Source organism: Syngnathus floridae, chromosome 1 (assembly GCF_059516105.1).
Source record: "Syngnathus floridae isolate MCC-2025c chromosome 1, RoL_Sflo_1.0, whole genome shotgun sequence".
Taxonomy (NCBI): Eukaryota; Metazoa; Chordata; class Actinopteri; order Syngnathiformes; family Syngnathidae; genus Syngnathus; species Syngnathus floridae.
Window position 1 is genome coordinate 24129759 of NC_142413.1, and position 21239 is coordinate 24150997.

Sequence of the window (21239 nt, forward strand, 5' to 3'; positions counted from 1 at the left end):
AGAATGTGGATGTCCTGTTGTTGCCGTCCTTCATACACTGCCTGGCTCATTTCAAGAGGGAAACCTACAATTAATGAGCCCTATTTAATCCCAAGGCATCTTGAAAACACAAGATGGGACCATTTTGTATTGATGACATATCAGACGTCTTTTTTCCTCTCGAGACCGGAATGATTTTCTTTTGTCAAGCACTTATTTTTCTTCTGGAGCCTTGAGGAACTGGTTATCTACATTTACATTTTTACGCCTCGCAAAGTCATAGAAGCTTCACCCTCAGAGTATTTTTGTCACTGTTGCTGTACAGGGACATGCAATATTTGCAGAAAAAGGAAAAAAGAAAAAAACACGGAGATAATTATACCTTAAAATCAATGTGCCAAAAGTAACAATGCTGTGTAGATGACCTCTTATATATGTGTGAATATTGGCTGTTCCTATTTTTTATCTACCGGAATATTCGCTCCTTACAGACACCACAACAAGAATTCTTTGTTTGGGACTCTGTCTCTCTCTTTATCTCTCTCTCACTCTCTCTCTGTCTCTCACTCTCTCTCTGTCTCTCCTCTCTCATTTGATGAAAGGCACCAACAGCTGGCAGTGGTACATCACCACTCACTAAACCAAATCAGAAACACTCTTCTTACCCCAACACCCCCAAAACCACCACCACCATCATCACTTTGTTTGCCAAATTCAATTTACCTCAGCATACCACTGAAAAGCAACAAGCGAGAGAAGCAAAAGAGGAAATCTTCTCTGAAGGGCACTGAAGAGGAAGCGGATGAGAGGAAGATGCATTCAAACAAGCTTTCTGTGAACCAAGGAGATTGTCATTAGGATGTTTGAGGCTAAGCAAAGAAATTATTTGTCAGTTGGAGCTGAGCCTCACTGAATAGCTCTTTTGGACTGAAGATTCAAGGCAGTTTATGACACACATTTGGATGAACGTGCCGATCCCAAATGGCAGTCAGGCCCGGGCGGCATCCTTTGCAGGTAAGATTTCATGTGAATGTGAAAGCAGTTTTTGTTACAAATGCAATCAGCGATCTTGTAAATGAAGAAAAGCAAAGAAGTCTTTTCGTGGATTCAATGTCAAAGGTTTGCTTTGAATAAACCCAAAATGATGACGTCAATTTAATTTTCTTCACATTCTTGTGGAGTTTTATTTTTAAATTCATGTATTATTTTGCACCATTGGCATATTCACTTTTTACTTGCTTTTTTTCATGGAATATCATTGTTTATTTATCATCGCAGTTTTTGGTCAGGTTTTGGCAGAAAGTCAATACAATATGCATATAGTAGTGCATAATTTAAAGAAAAAAAAAAGGTAAAAATGCTCTATCCGGTAGCATTTTTTAATTGACCGCTATTCATTTGCGATTTAGCTTCCAGGATTCAACCTTAAATACAATCAATGTGTTACAAATGGCTGCAAAAAAAATATAGACATTTTATATGTACTTAAAGAAGGTGCAGCTTCTTTTACAGATATATACACCAGACAAAGGCCTGTTATTTTTGGGACATTCTATTTAAAGGCGATGAGTGCAGACATGCAAGCTTGACTTATAAACGGCCCTTGTCACAAAGGACATTGTGGCACAAGGATGATAGTAATAAGATCAAAATCAAAATTTATTGCTTTTATGTTTTTGTTTTTCCCTTTGCATGATCCTGCTTTTCCTCCAGAATATCAGGGTTAGGACCAAGACGAGCTGCTGATGGGAAGCTCCGCATGGGTTACAAAACCCATTTAGTTTGCCTTCTCTCATTTCTGCCTATTGTCAAATTGAATGTACTTATCTAAGTTTTGATTTTTTTCTGTTTGTTTTCAAAATGTGCCACTGTTGAGCTGCCTCATTTTAATGGTGCTAAGAAAGCTGACATTTTGTTTTGTTTATTTTCCCAGAGTTAACAAAAAAAAGAAATGCAAACTAGATTAGGTTCCTAATCCTCCTTATGAATGTATATTAAAATGTTATGTTTGATGTATTCACTTCATGATTCTTTGACATTGATTGGAATTACTTTTGCTCTTTTCATTAAAATATTGCCAAGCTTTATATATACTGTCTAGAGTTGTTACCAGAAGGAATCTTAATGAACTCTTGACACAACAAAATCTTGTATATTTTTTGTGTGCCAATTTGTAACATATTTTGTAAGTGTATATTTTTCTTAGAAAGTGCTGTGAAGTATTTGTGTGTGTGAGTAACCTTTTATGCGCCTCGATGGGCAGTGGAAAGGATATACAATGAGAAGTTTCTGGTTTTAAAAACCAAAATATGAAAGTATCAACAAAAAACTAGAAATATTTACATTTTGTTGGGAGTTTTTGTAATAAGACCATGATCTTGTTGTGTGAGTGTTGTGTTACTGTGTAAAACACAAATAAGCAAAGAAAAAAAAAGAAAACTTTGGAGAGAAAAAAATATATAATTTGTGAACAATTTGCTGTTTTATAGATTTTCATGTAAATTATTTGAATTTTATTTTCTTTCTTTTTTTCTTTTTTGTTTGTTTGTTTTGTTGTAACTGTTGCAAAGGTTTTGAATATTTGTGATCAAGCCTGTATGGTGATAATGTAATATTGGTAACTTGCTGAGTTTTGTAATAATGTTTATGGAGTAAATATACAAATTAAAATAAGATTTTGAATGCTGCTTTCTGAAGAGAATCGGGATGTGTTATTTCACTGTTTTCAGTATAATCAGTGTTATTTACTTCTTGATGATGGATGGATGGATGGATGGATGGATGGATGGATGGATGGATGGATGGATGGATGGATGGATGGATGGATGGATGGATGGATGGATGGATGGATGGATGGATGGATGGATGGATGGATGGATGGATGGGTTTAGGTAGGTAGGTAGGTAGGTAGGTAGGTAGGTAGGTAGGTAGGTAGATAGATAGATAGATAGATAGATAGATAGATAGATAGATAGATAGATAGATAGATAGATAGATAGATAGATAGATAGATAGATAGATAGATAGGTAGGTAGGTAGGTAGGTAGGTAGGTAGGTAGGTAGGTAGGTAGGTAGGTAGGTAGGTAGGTAGGTAGGTAGGTAGGTAGGTAGGTAGGTAGGTAGGTAGGTAGATAGATAGATAGATAGATAGATAGATAGATAGATAGATAGATAGATAGATAGATAGATAGATAGATAAACAGTCACACCATTCATCTCAATTAGACCTTGCCAATATTGTAAGATTCTTTGGCGAAAGGCATTTTAATTTCTCTGGCTCCAGCCTTGAATCATGTTATTTTAATGTCAGAACTAAGTAGCACTCAGGGTCAGGCATAGCTCGAGTGATTGCTCATCCATAATTCCGAGCTGGGCACTGTGGTCCACACTGCAACTCATTCTGGCATGCTTAATTGGAGCTGGAGCTACTGTCTGAGACTATAAACACACCTTGTGATGTATGCCTCTGAAATTGTCAGGCAATATTAATATCGTGTTTGTTTTCTAGTCGCATGTAACAGTTAAGCGAGCAAGCTAATTATAAAATAAAATATGTCATGTAATGGATCAGGTATATAACTTCAGTGAGATATTGTCAGTGGTTGTCTGTTTTTCCTTCAGAGTATGTTTTTCCCAGTCAACAAAATCATTGTGTGCATTGAGTGCTGGATTAAATTATTTCTTAACTGTATGAGCAGCTCTATTAAGGTGGCATATTATAACACCTTGTAAGATAATTATATTTGTGTGCAATAGAAAGATAAACGGATGTAGAATGAATATACAATAGATAGTTAACATAATTAGTAACAGCTATTGAGTGCAACAACCGAGAACATGTTAAAGTCAAATGTCAAACTTAGCAACAATACATACTGTATATTGGTCATAGAAATTTAAAAGTCGGATCACTAGTATCTCAAGACAACAGTATAGTTTTATTCAGGGGTCACCAACCTTTCTTAAACCGAGAGCTACTTCCTGGATACTGATTAAGGCAAAGGGCTACCAGTCTGACACACACTTCTGAAATAGCCAATTTGCTCAATTTGGCTTTCACTGTGTGTTATTATTGTTATTTCCAGTTCACATGTGTGATTTTAACAAGAATAGTTAAAATACAGTCAAACCTTGGTTTTTGACCACGATCCGTTCCAGAAGGCGGTTCGAGAAGCAAATCGGTTGAATTCCGAATCTATTTTTCCCATTACAAATAATGGAAAAAAATTAATCCGTTTCAAGACAAAAAAAAAAACGTCTTTTCAAAGCATTTTTTCATTTGCGCATATTTGTCCGATCGTGCAACTGCAACGCACCGCCGAACGCGCAACCGTAGCGCGTCGCCCACCGCGCAACTGCACCAAGCTGGTCGCATTATTGTGACAGAGCCGTCGCTGAAATTTAGAAAATATTTTTAAAGTCCTGATGTACTTTCCAAACTTTAAGTGGACCTAAGTGCGCAGGGAGCTTAATTTTGTCCGATCGCGCAACTGCAGCGCACTGCCAAACGCGCAACAGTAGCGCGTCGCTGACCGCGCAACTGCACCGTGCTGGTCGCGTTATTGTGAAAGAGCCGTTGCTAAAATTTAGAAAATATTTTTAAAGTCCTCATGTACTTTCCAAATTTTAAGTAGACCTCAGTGCGCAGGGAGCTTAATTTGGTCCGATCGCGCAACCGCAGCGCGCCGGGCGCTCACAGTCGCATTGCTTTAAGAGCGAGCGTCTTTGTGTTTTAGGATGGCTTTACTGCTCCCACTTGCTTTCTTTGGAGGCATGATTAGGGGTTAATACAATCCTCAAAGTAACGAAAATACAATAACAACGGAGTCAGTCGGCATCCGGGCAGCGCAGTCGGGTTTTCTCGGGTCCTCCCTGCTCATCTCGCGAGGTTCGACCTCCGAATTTTTTGTTCGAATTCCGATTTGTTTGAGAACCAGGATGTTCGAAAACCGAGGTTTGACTGTAAAATAAATAGATGCAGCTCACTGACAAGTGCCGCTATTTGAGCTAATTTTAGAACAGTCCTGCGGGCGACTCATGCGGTCCTCACGGGCGACCTGGTCCCCGGGGTGACCCCTGGTCTAATTAAATAGAACAATTGGTGAAAATTCTGGCACAAAATGCCCTCTTTTTTTTTGTTTCGATCTTTTCTGTCAAGAAAGGTGTTCCAGCAATCATATGCCTTTTTTTCTTTCTTTCTTTTTTTAATAGGAAAAGAAGGATGTAGACAACAGATGTGCTTCTGTAACAGTTTTAATGACTCGAATTTTATGCACTAAAACATGGGTGTCAAACTCGTTTTTTTCGCAGGCCGCATTCTAGTCATACCTTCTTTCGGAGGGCCATTATGCCTGTCAACCCAAATAAATGTATGAGCACCTCATATTATATACAGTAAAAGCTACAAAACAAACTGACAAATAACTTGTTTTCAAATCAGACGAGTAAAAACTGGTCAAATATTTTAAAAAAAGATATTAAAAGTGAAGACAATTTGCAATTCTAATAATGACACACAGATTTGATGCACAATTTATCTTTGCGGGCCACATAAAATGATGTGGCCGGCCGTATCTGGCCCCCGGGCCTTGAGTTTGATACCTGTGCCCTATGGCCAGATTGTGAGCTGTGATATGTTGGTTACAAATGCACTCCGAGTAATAATGTTGCTGACACATATTGTCAAAAATGGTTGTTTTCCAAATAAAGACAACGCAAACATTATATAAATATCTCAATATGAAGGGGATCTGTTGGTGGAAGAGAGATTATTTTCACATCTATTTTATTTGGAATCTTAAGTGACGCTTTCGGGACTTGACAGGCGCATTAACGTAAAGAAGAAACATTTCCGTGTAAATGCGTTTGTGTCGCCAGGCAGTAGTTTGCATTGTAGCCACACCATGACGCTGTGACTGAACTGTGATTCGTTTCAAACCAAACCAAACCAAACTAACATTATTCCTATGTCCTGAATTTTGTCTATCAGGCAGCGGCTTTTCCATTGATTCGACGTATAAAATAGCCGTGTTACGTCTTCAGATACCCCTGCGATACTAAACTCGGGGAAAACAAATTTTCACCACCGGAAGACCGTGGTAGCGTTCCCAAAAGAAACAAAATGGACTCTTGAAACTACACAGCGTTGCAGTCAATAATTTTCAAAGGTTATCGGAAGCACCACTGGGACCTACGATTATAAGATTAGTCTGGTCACCGAACAGGTAATATAATAGTGACATTCAGAGGAACGGTGTATGTTTCCTGGTATTATTTCCAGCGAACTAAATCGGTCCTGATATGCTTGCTGAGTATTGGTTGAGAACGCATCTGTTGTCCGCTTAGTTAGCTCAACAGTGGCTATCCATGACACTACACTTTATGAATTTGGAACAAACCCATCCCGTGGTTGAACGTTAATGGAGCTTTGTCAACTAACCGCTTTACGATTGCGATTGACCTCGCCTGGTATGTGTCCAATCAATGTTGCGATACTAACAACTCCTACAAGGTAAATCGCTCTCGTAACGTAAATTGAAAGGCCCATTTGAACCTTACGTAGCTAGCTGCTGCTCCGCTAGTTAGCATCGGACCCATTTAGCCCCTTGTCTCGGCTTGTTTGACTATAAGGCTAATAATACACGTTATAAATTGATTCATTAACGGTAAGTGTGTATCATGTGGTTTCAACCACATAATTTGCAGTAGTACAACAGCGTCCGTGTTCAATTCGCGTGTTTAGCTCTGTGCGTAAACTGAGCTATTGATGCCGTTTTATGACTTCCATCTCTATTCATGAAAGTCTTACATTGAAATGAGACTTTTCCACTCGTCTGTTATGCAGTATATACATGTATGTTCCATGGACGGCTTGGCCGTTTCGAGCGAATTTAAATGCTGATTTAAAGTTTGGGGTTTTGTAATCTCTAATTCACCGAGTATCGAACTGGAATATTATGACAACAAATTGTACTGTTGCCACTATATTACAGTTGAATTTAAAAGATGTAGAATCAGGCCGTTTCATTTAGTGAACCACAGATTTGTTTTTAATCACCCGATTTGTCAACAACAGTGACCACTAACAATTAAAATGGTTCCTGTGGATTTTTAAAAAGTCCCTAAATTACCAAATGCCACATTTTTTTCTAATGCCGTCAGAAAAGTCTTGAATTTAGCTTGTCTTAAGATGTAGACACCATGTCCTGAACCATTATTACATATAATAATTGTGTTTGATGCAGCATCTAAATCTTGCTGGAGCCTGGAGAATCTTCCCGGACCTCCTCCCCTTCTGAATCAATGGAAGGGTCTGACAGTTCAGAGCAGAATGGCAGTGACCAACCCGAGTCGCAGCGCAGGAGGCAGCTCGATCGTCTTGGCAGAGAAGAAGCCTTCTACCAGTTTGTCAACAATCTCAGTGACGAGGACTACCGTCTCATGAGGGACAACAATCTTTTGGGCACCCCAGGTAATATTTGATTTCATGGGTAGTTGATTTCACTGATCAATCGGTCATCTCAATTTCTAATTTCTGATGTTTAATCCAAAGGTTGGCCTAAGGCTGCCTAAACATTTTGTTCCGTATGTCCAATAAGTAATCTGCTGGTTTAGGTGTCAGTGGCTTGATTCAAACCACATGGTTTAAGTGACAGATTTCCCAAAAAGGGCTTGGTTTAGTTTTGTGTCATAGCAACATTTCTTTCTTTTTTTATAGATTTAAGGATTCGACCTTAGCAAAATATGCCAGTCAATCACAGTTTTTCAACTGTTAGTGTGAATAAGAACCACTGAGTCATCATGGTTAAACAAGTGTGCACTATTTATGTGATCATCAGTACCCCCCCCCTCCACTCTCTCCACAATCAGTTAAACTTTTTTTTATTTTTTGCCTGTACTACGGGAAGATGGTGTTAAGCTCAAGAAGCTTGGTTTTCACACTATGATGAAAATGCCACAAGTTTGGCGCTCTACTGAAGACACCAATCCGTTTGTGTCCCAGGACAGTGGGAGGGAGAGTATAAGTTTGGAGCATCCTTTAGCGGATCACCCTGCGAGGCGAGGGCATTGACTGGACAGTGGCATGCCCTGGTAAGTCGAGGTCTTAAGCATTGTCCTGTTGCTGTGCTTGAAAGAAACAAAACAGCTCTACAGATGAGTATTTTTGAAAAGTACTCTTTGGACAATGGGATGAATTTGCAACTCCTTTGTCCTGTGTATTTATTGCAGTATGTTATAGAAACGTTGCGACTGGGGCAAATAAATGGAAAATGGATTTGTTCACTGTTTAGGTGTTAAGTGTTTCTGATTCTATTCCTGTTGTGGAAGACGATAAAAGGTTTTGTATTCTGTTGGAATATGTTTCTTCCAAATTTACTGATCTTTGGATTTAAGTGCAAAACGGTGTGCACGTTAGTGTCTTAGTCATTGTTTGGAATGAACAAATGACGTTACCTAAGGGAATTACGAGGTTAGACAAAGAGCAATTCGTCTGTTTGATAACATGCTCTTCTTGTGTTTGTAATTATTTTCCAGGGGAGGCAACCGAGGACGAGCTGTTCAGTAGACTTCAGAATATCAAAAATGGTGCAGAGCAGCAGAGTAACACGCCTCGTACCGAAAATGTGGAAGAGCCCATTGGTAACTTTTCCTTTAAAATGTAATTGGTAAAATAGAGATGAACTTGAAATGTTTTGACATCTCTCTCTAAATTTTAGAACAACCAGAAACCTCAGAAGACCCCGCGAATGGAGATAGTCTCCTGGAATGGCTGAACACTGTGAGGCGCACAGGCAACACAACCAGAACTGGTCATCGTGGAAACCAGTCATGGAGGGCAGTAAGTCAGACCAATCCAAACAGTGGAGACTTCCGCTTCAGCCTGGAAATCAGCGTGAATCGCACCTTAGCTGAGCAACAGGCAGCTGCCCAAGGAGAGCAACAGCCTCCGGAGTCTCAAGAAGCGGAAGGAAATGCAGAACCACCCGTTCTTATGGAGACAGGAGTGGTGGAAGAACCAGTTGTTGAGGAGATGGCTGTCGTTGTAGAGCCAGAACCTGAACCTCAGCCAGAGCCCGAGCCTGAGCTCGAGCCCGAGCCTGAGGTGGTTGTTTCATATGAGACACATGGAGAACCTCCCATCTCACCAGTTGTCGTGCCAGTTCAACCTACGCTTTCCGTATCCCTACGTAGAGGACACAGAAGGGCTCGCAGCCGCAGTTCGGAACCATGCAGAACCCGGGCTCGTACAGCCAGAAGCCGCTCCCCACTTCGATTAGATCAGCTCGAAGAGCTCCCCAATCCCCGCTTAGCGCAAATGTCTCAAGGCCCCAGCACCGATATCAGCACTCCACCCGCGCCTCAAGTGGAAGGTAGTTCTCGGACTCGACAGCATGTTGTTTCTAGGCAAAGTGCTGCTGAGAGGGATAGTCAGCAGTCCCAGCCTGAAACTGAACAAACGCCTGAGAGCCAAAGTGTTTCCTCTAATGAAGGAGAAAGTGGCGTCGAAGGGGGTGCAACGGGACGACGTCCCCCTACTATCATGCTTGATCTCCAGGTGCGTCGCGTGCGTCCCGGCGAGTATCGCCAAAGGGACAGCATTGCCAGTCGGACCCGTTCACGCTCGCAGAACTCAAACAACACATTTCTGTATGAAAGTGAGCGTGGTGGATTTCGTAGGACTTTCTCCCGCTCGGAGCGCGCTGGTGTGCGAACCTACGTCAGCACAATTCGCATCCCTATCCGCAGAATCTCGGATGCGGGTTTGGGAGAGGCGACTTCAATGGCTCTCCAGTCTATGATTCGACAGATCATGACCGGCTTTGGCGAGCTCGGCTACCTCATGGATTCAGACTCTGATTCTTCCGATTCCAATCGTGCAGCCAATGCATCGGCAGATTTGGCTGAAAACTCCAATAACCCCGACACAAGCACTCTCGAGGCTCCCGTTGTTGACGAACCACCCGCGGTCGCTGGTGTCAGGGCAAGGACGGTTGAGACCGATATGGATGAAGGACTTGCCGCTGCTCCACCGGCACCCGGCGGCCGGGCTCGACCCCGACCGCCCATCAACCTCGAGGAGCCAAGCTCATTGCCCCTTCTTCGATTGGCTCACTTCTTTCTCTTAAATGATGAAGATGAGGACCAACCCCAAGGGCTGACCAAAGAACAGATCGACAACCTCGCCATGCGCAACTTTGGCGAGAGTGACGCCTTGAAGACTTGCAGTGTGTGTATAACGGAATATGCGGAAGGAAACAAGCTCCGTAAGCTTCCTTGCTCTCACGAGTATCATGTGCACTGCATCGATCGCTGGCTGTCAGAGAACTCCACCTGCCCCATCTGTCGCAGGGCCGTTCTGGTGTCTACCAATCGAGAGAGCGTAGTGTAGTTCATGGCAGCTTTCTCACACAAATTATATTGTAACCCAAGTTCAAAGAAAAGAGTCATGGTTGAAATCTATACCATCCATTCCATTTGCAAGTTTAGCTTGATGTAGTCACCAGTTTGATTTGGGTTGACCCACGCTGGCACCGGCGGAGGTTAGGGTTGCAGTGGTAGTCTGGTTGTCGGATAAAATGCGTGTACATTTTCTTTCCATCGAAGAATCTACCTTTCTCCTTTCCAATTAATCCTTATTTCCAAGTTGCATATTAAAGAATGTTTGGAAGTTTTAGCTACAGTCATACAGTATAGAAAAGATCGGGTACAACGTGCGTTATACCTGCAGTTGGTTATTGTGCATGGAAATTGGCTTACCATTGCAACCCTAGTCCGGACCCTAGCAACGTCAATAAACTTCACTATTACAAAGCTAGTTTCCACCTATACAAAGTTAGCCCCACACTGCGCATGCTGTTTGAATCTTAACCCCCTAGCGACTGTTCAGTTTTTGCACTGAATCTAGTTGTGTGTTTGTGAGAGAGAGCGAGCCACGATTCTCAAGAAAAAAAAACCATCTGTTTATAAAATCAGTTCGAGCAGCTCAAACTGCCCCCTTTTGTTCGCTCCAAAACAATGCCTTATCTGCCATAAGGTCTGTTGGTACAGTTCAATTACTCCTGGTCAAAGTATTAGCTGTAAATAGGCCTGATTTTGAGTCATGCTTTGTATTAGTGGTCTTATTTTTGGATTGTAAATCATCTGTTAGATTCGGGGTTTATTGGCCAATGTTTGTGTCTACTAGGGCAACCCTCACTTTACATTCAAACAGATTTGGGATCAGTCTACCAATTTTATGCAGTGATTGTTTCGGCCAAATGAGGACATTGTTGCTCTGCCATTTCATGTATACACAGCCATCTTTATTAACTATGGCATGATGTACATGTGTAATTGTTTTATAAAATGCAGTACGTGGATGCTTGTTCAGGCAAAAAGAACATGGAAAACAGGTCACATAAAATACGGGATTTGTGTATATTTGGCCAATACAAAAATTTCGATCCTAGGCGTTAGAGATGTGTCATTGTCTCTATTGGTTGTACATATTGGTTTAAAATTGTGCTGTTGACATGTTATTTTTCAACATGTTACCAGTACTAAAAAGCATAACATGCTTGGTTTCTGTATCAACGGTTCGATTAGTTTCTAGTCTACTTTCATACAGAGTGAAATGCGATGCGGCTCCACTGTCACAATTCAAGATGGAATATTCACAGTAATTTGCAAACTTTTTCATCACACAAAAACTGTTAGAGATTTCCAGCCCCAGATGCCCATTACAGTGTGCAATACATGCAAAAGTCAAAGTACACAGAGCAATTATATAAATATATGCTAGCATCAAATCTGTTGTCAATGGTTGCATTCACTAATAAAAATTCATCGCCTTATTAAATGTGTTGAAATTTCTATTTTTGAGGATTGATGGCAATATTGATGAACAATAGCACAGGCAAGGAAGTGGAGGACAACATTCCACTCATCCAGGTCTTTGTTATCACACTTTGCTTTGCAGCCATTGAAAATTAATGCAAGATTTTGTCATTGTTGAAGACCACAAACTTGTGTATTAAACATGTAAACCATATGTTCTCTTTTGGGCCATGCTTGGCCTAGTTCTGTGATCCACCCGATTTGACTGGGTATGAATGGAAACTAACTGCTGAATTAAACAAGTTATGCCACTATTTCATTGTAGGTATCGAGTTTGTGAATATCGTCTATGTGCAGGCTCACATTGCTGAGGTTAAAAGGGGCAATTTTTACATTGGGACATAGATACAGTGCAATCAGATCATACGGCATACACATGTACGGTGCTCTGAAGATCAACCGAAACCTCTCCATCTCTACTTATGGTTGTTGGTGTGTTTTCAAGCGGCCTGCTCTCCATCGAATTGCATTTACCCATCTGATCTTTTTCTCCATTGAAAGTTCTCATTCCGGTTTTGTCCCTTTGGAACAATGCAATTAACCTTGCATGTTCAGGGAAAATGGGAAGTATTGAGCCAATGGAAATATGAGGAAAACATGTAAACTTAACATTGGAAGGCCAGAGGCAGAGCTGATATTTAGTTCCCAACAGTCAAGTTTTGAGGCAAATGTGCTAAACTCTATCTGCTGTGATATTCAAGTTTTTTTCTTAATTTATTTTCATTTTATTTTACATATACAGTAGAAACTGGCTATTTGAATTGGAGGATGGGGCCTGCCCACAAATAATGAAAAAATGCGCATAATTGGCGTCTGTTATAAATTCATTGGGGGAAAATAACGAGATTTTTTTTTCAACTCCGTGGAGATAAACCACGAATAAGCATTCTCCACGAAAAACGGGATTGGCCACATCTCAGTGTTAATCACCAAATGATTCCCGAGCGCGGCACTGCTGCTGCTCGCTGCTCCCCTCTCCCCCAGGGGATGGATCAAAATCACATGGGGATGGGTTAAATGTAGAGGACAAATTTCACCACATCCAGATGTGTGTGGGACGATGATCATTGGGACTTTGTTGAACAGATGGTAATAATGTGTGCTAAGCCAGTGTTTTCCAACCTTTTTCGAGCCAAGGCACACTTTTTTATTGAAAAAAATCCCGCGGCACACCACCAGCTGAAAATGCGAAAAAAAACAACTAATATTCACAATATAAGTGTTATATTGTTAATATAAGCTTTTTTTAACATTGAAGAATGTCGTTGAATCGGACATCTTGAATAGTAATCAAATAAAAACAAAGACAAAAAGTATTTCACAATCGTTAATATTTATTCTCACTCAGTGTGAAACCTGGGCCTGTTTGGATAAACACAGAGCAGATATCCTGGCAGGAATCGATGAAAGACACACACGAAGCTCTTCCTCCACAGCTCCAAGTCTTTCTCTGTTTTTAGTTTTTACAGCAGTCAGGCTTGAAAAGCTCACCTCACACAGATATGTTGTGGAAAATGGGAGCAATGTCAAAATAGCTTTGTGGGCCAGCATGGGGAACTCCTTGGCAGCTGCCAACCAGAAACTGTCCAAAGGTTGATCAGCAAAGCTTAGCTTGAGACCACGATCTTGTTTAAGTTCAGTTAGTTCCTCCTGCTCCTGTAAAGTCATGTCCTTTCCAACAGCTGATGCTGAGCTGAATGGGTCCTTAACCCACTCAAGGTACTCTGTGGTGGCTAAAGATAAATAAAATAACATTTTCTGCTCAAGAATTTTCAAATGTTTAACTATTATCTCACACGGTGCAGCAGTATTAACATCTTGCCATTTCTTGGTGAGTGGGAACATTTCAAGATTGCCACTTTCCACATGTTGCTCCCAGAGTTGCACCTAGGAACGGAATCCATTTATTTTATCTGTGCTTGTACGCAGGTTTTCATTTCGGCCTTGCATTCGTGTGTTCAGTTCATTCAGATGATGAAAAATATCTGCCAGGTATGCCAGCCTTGCACACCACTCATACCTTGCAAGCAGCTTTGCGTAATCGGACCCCTCGTTTGTCAGAAACACTTTAAGTTCCTCTTTCAGCTCATACACACGGGCCAGCACCTTGCCGCGCGACAACCATCGGACCTCCATATGAAACAGCAAGGCTTTATGCTCCGCTCCCATTTCCTCACATAAAGCCGCAAATATGCTAGTTTTCACAGGTCGTGACTTTACAAAGTTTATCATGCACACAACATCATCTAACACAGGAACGAGGTCTGCCGGTAAAGTCTTGGCTACGAGGGCTTCGCGGTGTAAAAAACAGTGCGTAATGATCACATCTTTTCACCACATACCAAGCACAATGGAGTAGGTGCCGTTGCATCTCCGGTAAAAGTAAATCCAAATGAAAGATCGTTTTCGTTGTATTGCCTTGTCTTTGCTTTCTTTTTACCTCCACTCATACTAGGGCCCTGATCTGGCTCCGGATTTTGTCCAGGGTCCAGTACAGTGTCAGCATTTTTTCTCTTCAAAAACTTCTGCATCACTTTCACTATCGACTCCGTCTCGCTATCCACAATGTCAACGTCGCCGTCAATGCTACCCGCCGCTGCATCCATGCGTCACCAATTTTCTCGTCTGCAAGCACAAGGCAAATCGTTACCTGCTGCTGCCACCTTCTTATATGGAAGAGTCCTACATGATTACTCTGCCGGGCGCTACATCGCACAGGCACACAAATTGGAGAATTTCCCACGGCACCCCTGACAATATTTTGCGGCCAGTGTGCCGCGGCACCCCGGTTGAAAAACACTGTTTTATTGTATTTTTTTCAGCATGGCAGTTGGTCAAGAATGTTTGTAGTTTAAATAATTATAATTCATTTGTTAATTTCAGGCAGTGATGCACTTTGAATCTGTTCTGTTACAGACTCAAAAACAATGCTATTAATAAAGTTATTCTTTATTGTGAGTTGATCTTTCTTTTTTATTTATTTTTTGTTTTATTTAATGTTAATAAGGGTAAAAGCATGGGGGTACGAATTTTTTTTTTACCCTGGGGGGGCATCACAGAAAATAATTGAGAAGCACTGACTTAGTGTGATTGGGCTGCTGTTAGAATTTGTACCCTCTCTAATTTTGCGTGGTGAGGGGGGAACTTGCTACACTTGGTTAAACCACCCCCAAGAAGACACAGAAAAAGTGAGTTGATTGTTAACAAAATTAGCTGAAAAATAAATCAAGTTCAAATAATGAATCAATTTATATATAAAAATGTTACAATAATTTTCCATTTCAAAGTTTGCAGACCAACTGTAATACCACCACGGACCACCGGTAGACATCCATCCATCCATTTTCTGTACCGCTTTGTCCCCACAGGGGTCACGGGTGTGCTGGAGCCTATCCTAGCTGTCATCGGGCAGTAGGCGGGGGACACCCTGAACTGGTTGCCAGCCAATCGCAAGGCACACGGAGACGAACAACCATTCGCACTCACACATAAGAGCACTTTAGAGTGCTCAATTGGCCTACCAAGAATCTTTTTGGGATGTGGAAGGAAACCGGAGTGTCTGGAGAAAACCCACGCGGACATGGGGAGAACATGCAAGCTCCACACAGGGAGGGCGGGAGGTGGAATCGAACCCGCACCCTCCTAACTGTGAGGCGGACATGCTAACCAGTACGCTACCGAGCCACCTCCACTGGTGGACAATCGCTGATAAAAGACATACTGATGACATAAGCACAACTCACTAGGCTTCTAGAAAAGGCTACCACTCACAAAGAGCCACAAAAGAAAACGAACAAGTGCGACAAGTTACAAGTCATCAAAGGCAAAGCAACAAAGAGAATATGCAGGGACAAAAGAAAACTAACTACAGGCCAGCCGGTGAGAGGCCGAAATAATGTAAATTATGTTAATGTCATAAATGATCCAGAGGTCTGCCACACAGCCCCCCTTAATACCCAGAAGAACACTTCAAAACACACAAAAAGCCACCACAGGGTCCACCAACCAACCGGTTTAAAGGCAATGTACAATGACTTCATGCAGAACACTACCGCTTTTTCTCTATAGGCACCACCATAATAGATAAAAAGTGAATCCTTAGCGGTGCTACTTTGAGGGAACACAAAAGCAAAGATGGTTAGAATATAGCCCATTTTATGTATTTTTTGATAAGGAAAATGAAAAAAGTTAGCATTTTCTATTTTATTCATTTTTTTGGAGAAATAATTGAACAACTAATTACTCAGGAAATGCCCTCTTTTAAGGAGAAATATAGGAGGTGGAGCGGCTGGTCCACTGGTGCAGCCAAAACCACCTGGACCTGAACCCGCTCAAGACCGTGGAGATGACAGTGGACTTCAGGCGAGGCCCTTCACCACTTTCACCCCTCACTATCCGCAGTAATACTATTCTATCATCAGACACCTTCAAGTTCCTGGGAACCACAATCTCTCGGGACCTGAAATGGACCGGCCACATAGACTCTGTCCGGAAGAAGGCCCAGCAGAGGCTGTACTTCCTGAGACAGCTCAAGAAGTTCAACCTGCCGCGGGAGCTGCTGAAGACCTTCTACACTGCCATCATCCAGTCTGTCCTCTGCACCTCCATCACTGTCTGGTTTGGATCGGCCTCCAAACAAGACAAGCACAGACTGCAACGGACAATAAGGACTGCAGAAAAGATAATTGGAATCAACCTCCCATCTATTCAAGACTTGTACCTGACCAGGACCAGGAAACGTGCAAGTAACATCTCAACAGACCCTTCGCACCCAGGTTGCAGCCTGTTTGAACTACTCCCCTCCGGACGCCGTTATAGAGCTCTGTACACTAAAACCAGCAGACACAGAGACAGCTTCTTCCCCCAGGCTGTCGCTCTGATGAACTCACACCACTCTTAGAGTCTCAGAGTCATTACTGTGCAATAACATCCTGCTTTCCACACCTTTTTTGTTTACACTGTTTGTACTATGTGTCCTCTCTGCATCCATTGCAGCCTGGTCATCCTAGAAGAGGGACCCTCCCATCTGTGGACTTTTCTCAAGGTTTCTCATTTCCCATAGCTGGAGTTTTGAGTTTTCCCTTGCCCTCTTGGGAGTTTAAGATCTGGGGATGTTTGAGAATATCTTTCGTTCTTCACATGTGCTGAGTGTTGTTGTTAGTCACCTAATTGTTGAACAGAGGCTGTGATTTACCGAAGTCAAATTCCTTGTTTGGCACGCTCAAACATGGCGAATAAAAAACTCTTGAATCTTGAATCTTGAATCTTGAATATAGGCACACACCCCTCCCCTCCATGTCTTGGTTGATGATGTCATTGAGGGAAGGGTTCACAATTTCCCCCAGTGGAAATCATTGTACATACATGGCTTATAATGTCAAAATGACCCTAAGCCTCCTCACTGAGCGGCTTGTTGGCTGATGCGTTCCTAGGCAAGCCTCCTCGCTGAGCAGCAAGCCTAATTTTTTCCTCTTCCTGGAATATATGTACATTGATTCTTTCTTTCAGCGTATTTCAGCGTACCCAGCCACAACACGTATATTTGGCATTTTTGCTGCCTTAAATGTTAAAAAAAATACTGTATTCCAAAACAACAGAACATTGACTAAGCATAGTAAGCAAGCCAGAAAACAAAAACATGCCTTTGCTTCCTTCTCTGACATAGTCAGGCTGATGTGTCAATCACGTTTACTCCACCCAAAACATGGGTGTCAGTAGTGATGGGTCGATGAGTAGTCATCAAGCGTTTCGACACATTGCCAAACTGTATTGATACTGTGTCGATACTGTGTCACTGAGTGCTGACACCTGCTGGACTTAAAAATACTACAGGCCTAGTTGACAGACTCAACTGACACTGATTTGATGACCTAGTATATACATTAGTTAAGTTAAGTAATTATATTTTATATTGTATACTTTCACATATTCATTTAAATTTAAAATATATTTTCTTTTTTGTTACAGCCAATCAATAATGTGAACATGTATCATAACATGAAAATCGAAGTGAACGTGTTGTGAAAGAGGATGCTTGTGCACTGGGATTTGTTTGTTACAATTTTTTATTTAAAACAATAAGTGATTCCAATGTTTTGAAATTTAGCCTGTTGTGCTTTTTGGACACTATTTCTCCAGCCGTTGAAAACACCCGCTCACACGGCACAGATGAGGCTGGAGTGCAGTGTAATGAGTCTATTGATTGTCCCAGTATCTGACTTGGGGCTGCTCCATAAATCTTGATAACTTCGAGGATGGAACACAAAAGATCAAATATTGTTTTGGCAGATTTATCCCGTTGACAATGCGCTTCCTTCAACAGATCTTTGGCGCGCTTCCTTGACAGGCGATGTTAGGGTTGATAGATTGGTTTGATCCTATGCTTATGTTGGAATGTAACCTGTAATACTTAACCAAATGTGTCCTGTCTTATCAAAGTAGTAGAACAAAGTGCTAAGATCTTTTGAACTGATTGACCAGCTTCAGAGGAAGCAATCAAAGTTGTTCTGTTTACACAACATCGTAAAACAGCCCCCTGCTATGCTTTGACCAGAGGCTTCAACCCCATCCTGTCCACTCTCACCCCCACCCTGTTTCTCTCAATAAAAATACTCTTGCAAGAGGCCTGAGTCAGACCTCATTAGAGCATCACTGTATGCACAGCGACGAATGACTCTCCATTTGCAAGTGCTTAAAAGGGCATACTGTCTCCTGTGTGGTTCTTGCAAAATAAGTTAGAGTGAGCACCACTCAAACATTTTGGTGCCGTGACCCGGATCCCTCACATCCCCACTGCTGGTGGACGGAGGACAACGTGCTGCATTGTCGACAAGCCAGCGTCCATTAGGAGGACCTGGAAAAGAAAGATCTGGGAAGGAAATTCTTCGCTGGGCCAGCATCTTAGGTCTGCCTTCGTCTGACAACAGTGGATTGACAGGATCCGGAAGTGCAACGAACCAGGGGACAAGTAAGTAAAAGCCCTAAAGTAAAAGATGTGAAACACGTAAAAGTGCACAAGAAAATATACAAGTAAATAGGCAGGACAGAAGATCTTAAGTCTTGTGGAAGGAGGGGGTGTTGTAGAGTCCCCCTCTGGATGAAGTGGCTCTTCTGGAGCAGTGGTTCTCAAACTGTTTTATATATTTTTGTAAAATCTCACGTACCCCCTAGAGTACCTCCGTGTACCCCCATTTGACAACCACTGTTATAAAAAGTACTACTTCTCGTTGGCAGGGCTGGGTAATAGGAACTCCTTTAGTTCCCTGAGAAGGAGGGGGTGTTGTAGAGTCCCCCTCTGGATGAAGCAGCTCTTTTTTTTTTTTAAAGAGGACTTCGCGTAGGCAGGGATAGAAAACTTGTGTGGTTGAGAGAGTAACTGGTAGGATAAATTGATGAAAGAGCAGTACTAGCAAATAACACAGGCAAGAAATTTGTTGAAAGGTCAATTTAAACCAGCATTGAGGATCCCCAAAAGAAAAATTTTGAAAAAAATTGTATAAAAGATAAAAAGGTAAAGACCCAATGATTGTCCCACACACATCTGGGTGTGGTGAAATTTGTCTCTGCATTTAACCCATCCCCATTCATTTCTAAAGGTAGTTTAGCAGCGGAGCTGCGCCCGGGAATCATTTGGTGATCTAACCCCCCAATTCCAACCCTTAATGCTGAGTGCCAAGCAGGGAGGCAATGGGTCCCATTTTTATAGTCTTTGGTATGATCTGGTCGGGGTTTGAACCCACAACCTTCCAGTCTCGGGGCGGACACTACCACTAAGCCACTGAGCTAAAATACCAAATAAATGGGAAATAAAAACGGTACATCTCCAGCTCTTGAAGGAGATGAAAAGTATATGGCGAGTAGAATTCATAATTGTATGCAATACATGCCGAAGTGGAAGAAAAAGTATGGAGGAGAAAGAAAGTTGATTGTTGAAATGTGGAAGAAATGGTAGAAGTTTTGGAGGAGAGTGTGGCTGGGAAGAAAAGTAATTAAGAAAGGAAAGAAAAGAGAGAGAATTGAAATGTGCTAGAGTGTGGTTGAAAGCTCCACAAGAGAGAAGAGAACAAATTCAAGAGACAAAACATATAAAGATGAAAAGTGATGAGGTCACAAGTGTTTGTCAGACCAGAACACAATAAGGCCCCAGTGTGCAGGTGCAAGGCCGCAGCTCAAGCCGCGGCTCAAGCAAAGGGGCAAGAGGAGCTTCCGCTCCTATGCAAATCATGTATCCAAATTTAAAAGACCTGAGGTCTCCCCCATATGACAGCAAAACATGTCATTGTCAGATTATTAGAACATTTTCTAGATTATTAGAACTCCTGTACATTCAAGACATATGACAATGCTGATTGTATGCCCAATGACGAATGACCAGAGATCAAATTGTGTGCACACTTAAGTTAAAATTTGCAAATCAAGTGGTAAAGAAATACAACTTGCTTCTAAAAGATAAATAAAGAATTAGAATGTGCTGTCCTCGCGTGTGTGGGCGGGAACCAGCTCATGATCGACTGCAGGAAATGGCCAGCCTGTGACAATTCATTGGTGCCGGAGCCCCACCCCTCGCGCGCGAGAGCTGTGCATGTGTGTGCGTATGTGTTAAAATGATGAAATTGGCTAAACTTTTAGAGCAAAGAAATTTGCTAGACTGTGATCTATCCAATTTGCACCGCAAAACAGAAACAATTTTGAAAAATAAAAATGAGAGGAAAAGAGAGAAATCTGTTTGCGGGTAGAAACTGATCCACACTAGTGTATATTAGTGTCGAGCCCTCATGGGAAATTCGGAAAAAAATAAAAAACAACAGAACATGCTTTCAGGAATTGGATGAGGCAAAATTGTGAATTTAAGACATTGCACTGCTACATTTAAGAAGAATAATTGATTGGTTGTGTTATATGATTATACAAACTTCTATATGTGAGTTAAATCCGAGAGATTGCGTTATGAATGTTGTGTGGAGAGCTTGGATAAATTGAGACCAATGTGATGGAAAGACACCTTTTTGGAGACTGTGTGAGGTGCAAATGAGCAAGGATGAATGATTGCCTGAATGAAAAGAAAATACAGGTTGAATGGTTGAAGTTGTGTGCACACTTAAGTTAAAATTTGCAAATCAAGTGGTAAAGAAATACAACTTGCTTCTAAAAGATAAATAAAGAATTAGAATGTGCTGTCCTCGCGTGTGTGGGCGGGAACCAGCTCATGATCGACTGCAGGAAATGGCCAGCCTACTATGGAAAATTAGTAGAGCGACTTTGAAGAAAGAGTGATTTTGAGTAAGTTAAATGCTAAGAGAGAGAGAGAAAAAAGTTGCTTTTGGATTGATAATTAACTAGAGAAAAAACTGGAGAACCAGTAACACATGCAGAAGATGTGTGAA

General features: G+C 41.6%; 2 protein-coding genes across 2 annotated transcripts in view; both read left to right on the forward strand.

Annotated features, from left to right (window-relative positions):
• Positions 1 to 2680, forward strand: part of nexmifb (neurite extension and migration factor b) — a 99409-nt gene extending 96729 nt beyond the window's left edge. The window contains exon 4 of the mRNA XM_088389761.1: positions 3 to 2680. Within this exon, the coding sequence (XP_088245887.1) occupies positions 3 to 174 (172 nt within the window). The 3' untranslated portion in view covers positions 175 to 2680. The remainder of the gene's footprint in view (positions 1 to 2) is intronic.
• Positions 2681 to 6030: 3350 nt separating this feature from the next.
• rlim (ring finger protein, LIM domain interacting) lies at positions 6031 to 12110 on the forward strand. The gene is made up of 4 exons (XM_088389855.1): positions 6031 to 6203; positions 7224 to 7450; positions 8515 to 8619; positions 8697 to 12110. The coding sequence occupies exons 2-4, from the start codon at positions 7282 to 7284 to the stop codon at positions 10367 to 10369; spliced, it is 1947 nt and encodes a 648-aa protein (XP_088245981.1). The 5' UTR covers positions 6031 to 6203; positions 7224 to 7281; the 3' UTR covers positions 10370 to 12110.
• The last annotated feature ends 9129 nt before the right edge of the window (positions 12111 to 21239 follow it).

Bases quoted from the DNA above. Each gene is read 5' to 3' on its own strand.
- rlim (XM_088389855.1), top strand. From the start codon at position 7,282: ATGGAAGGGTCTGACAGTTCAGAGCAGAATGGCAGTGACCAACCCGAG. The intron at 7,451-8,514 runs GTAATATTTGAT...ATTATTTTCCAG, and splicing joins CAATCTTTTGGGCACCCCAG to GGGAGGCAACCGAGGACGAG. The intron at 8,620-8,696 runs GTAACTTTTCCT...TCTAAATTTTAG, and splicing joins AAATGTGGAAGAGCCCATTG to AACAACCAGAAACCTCAGAA.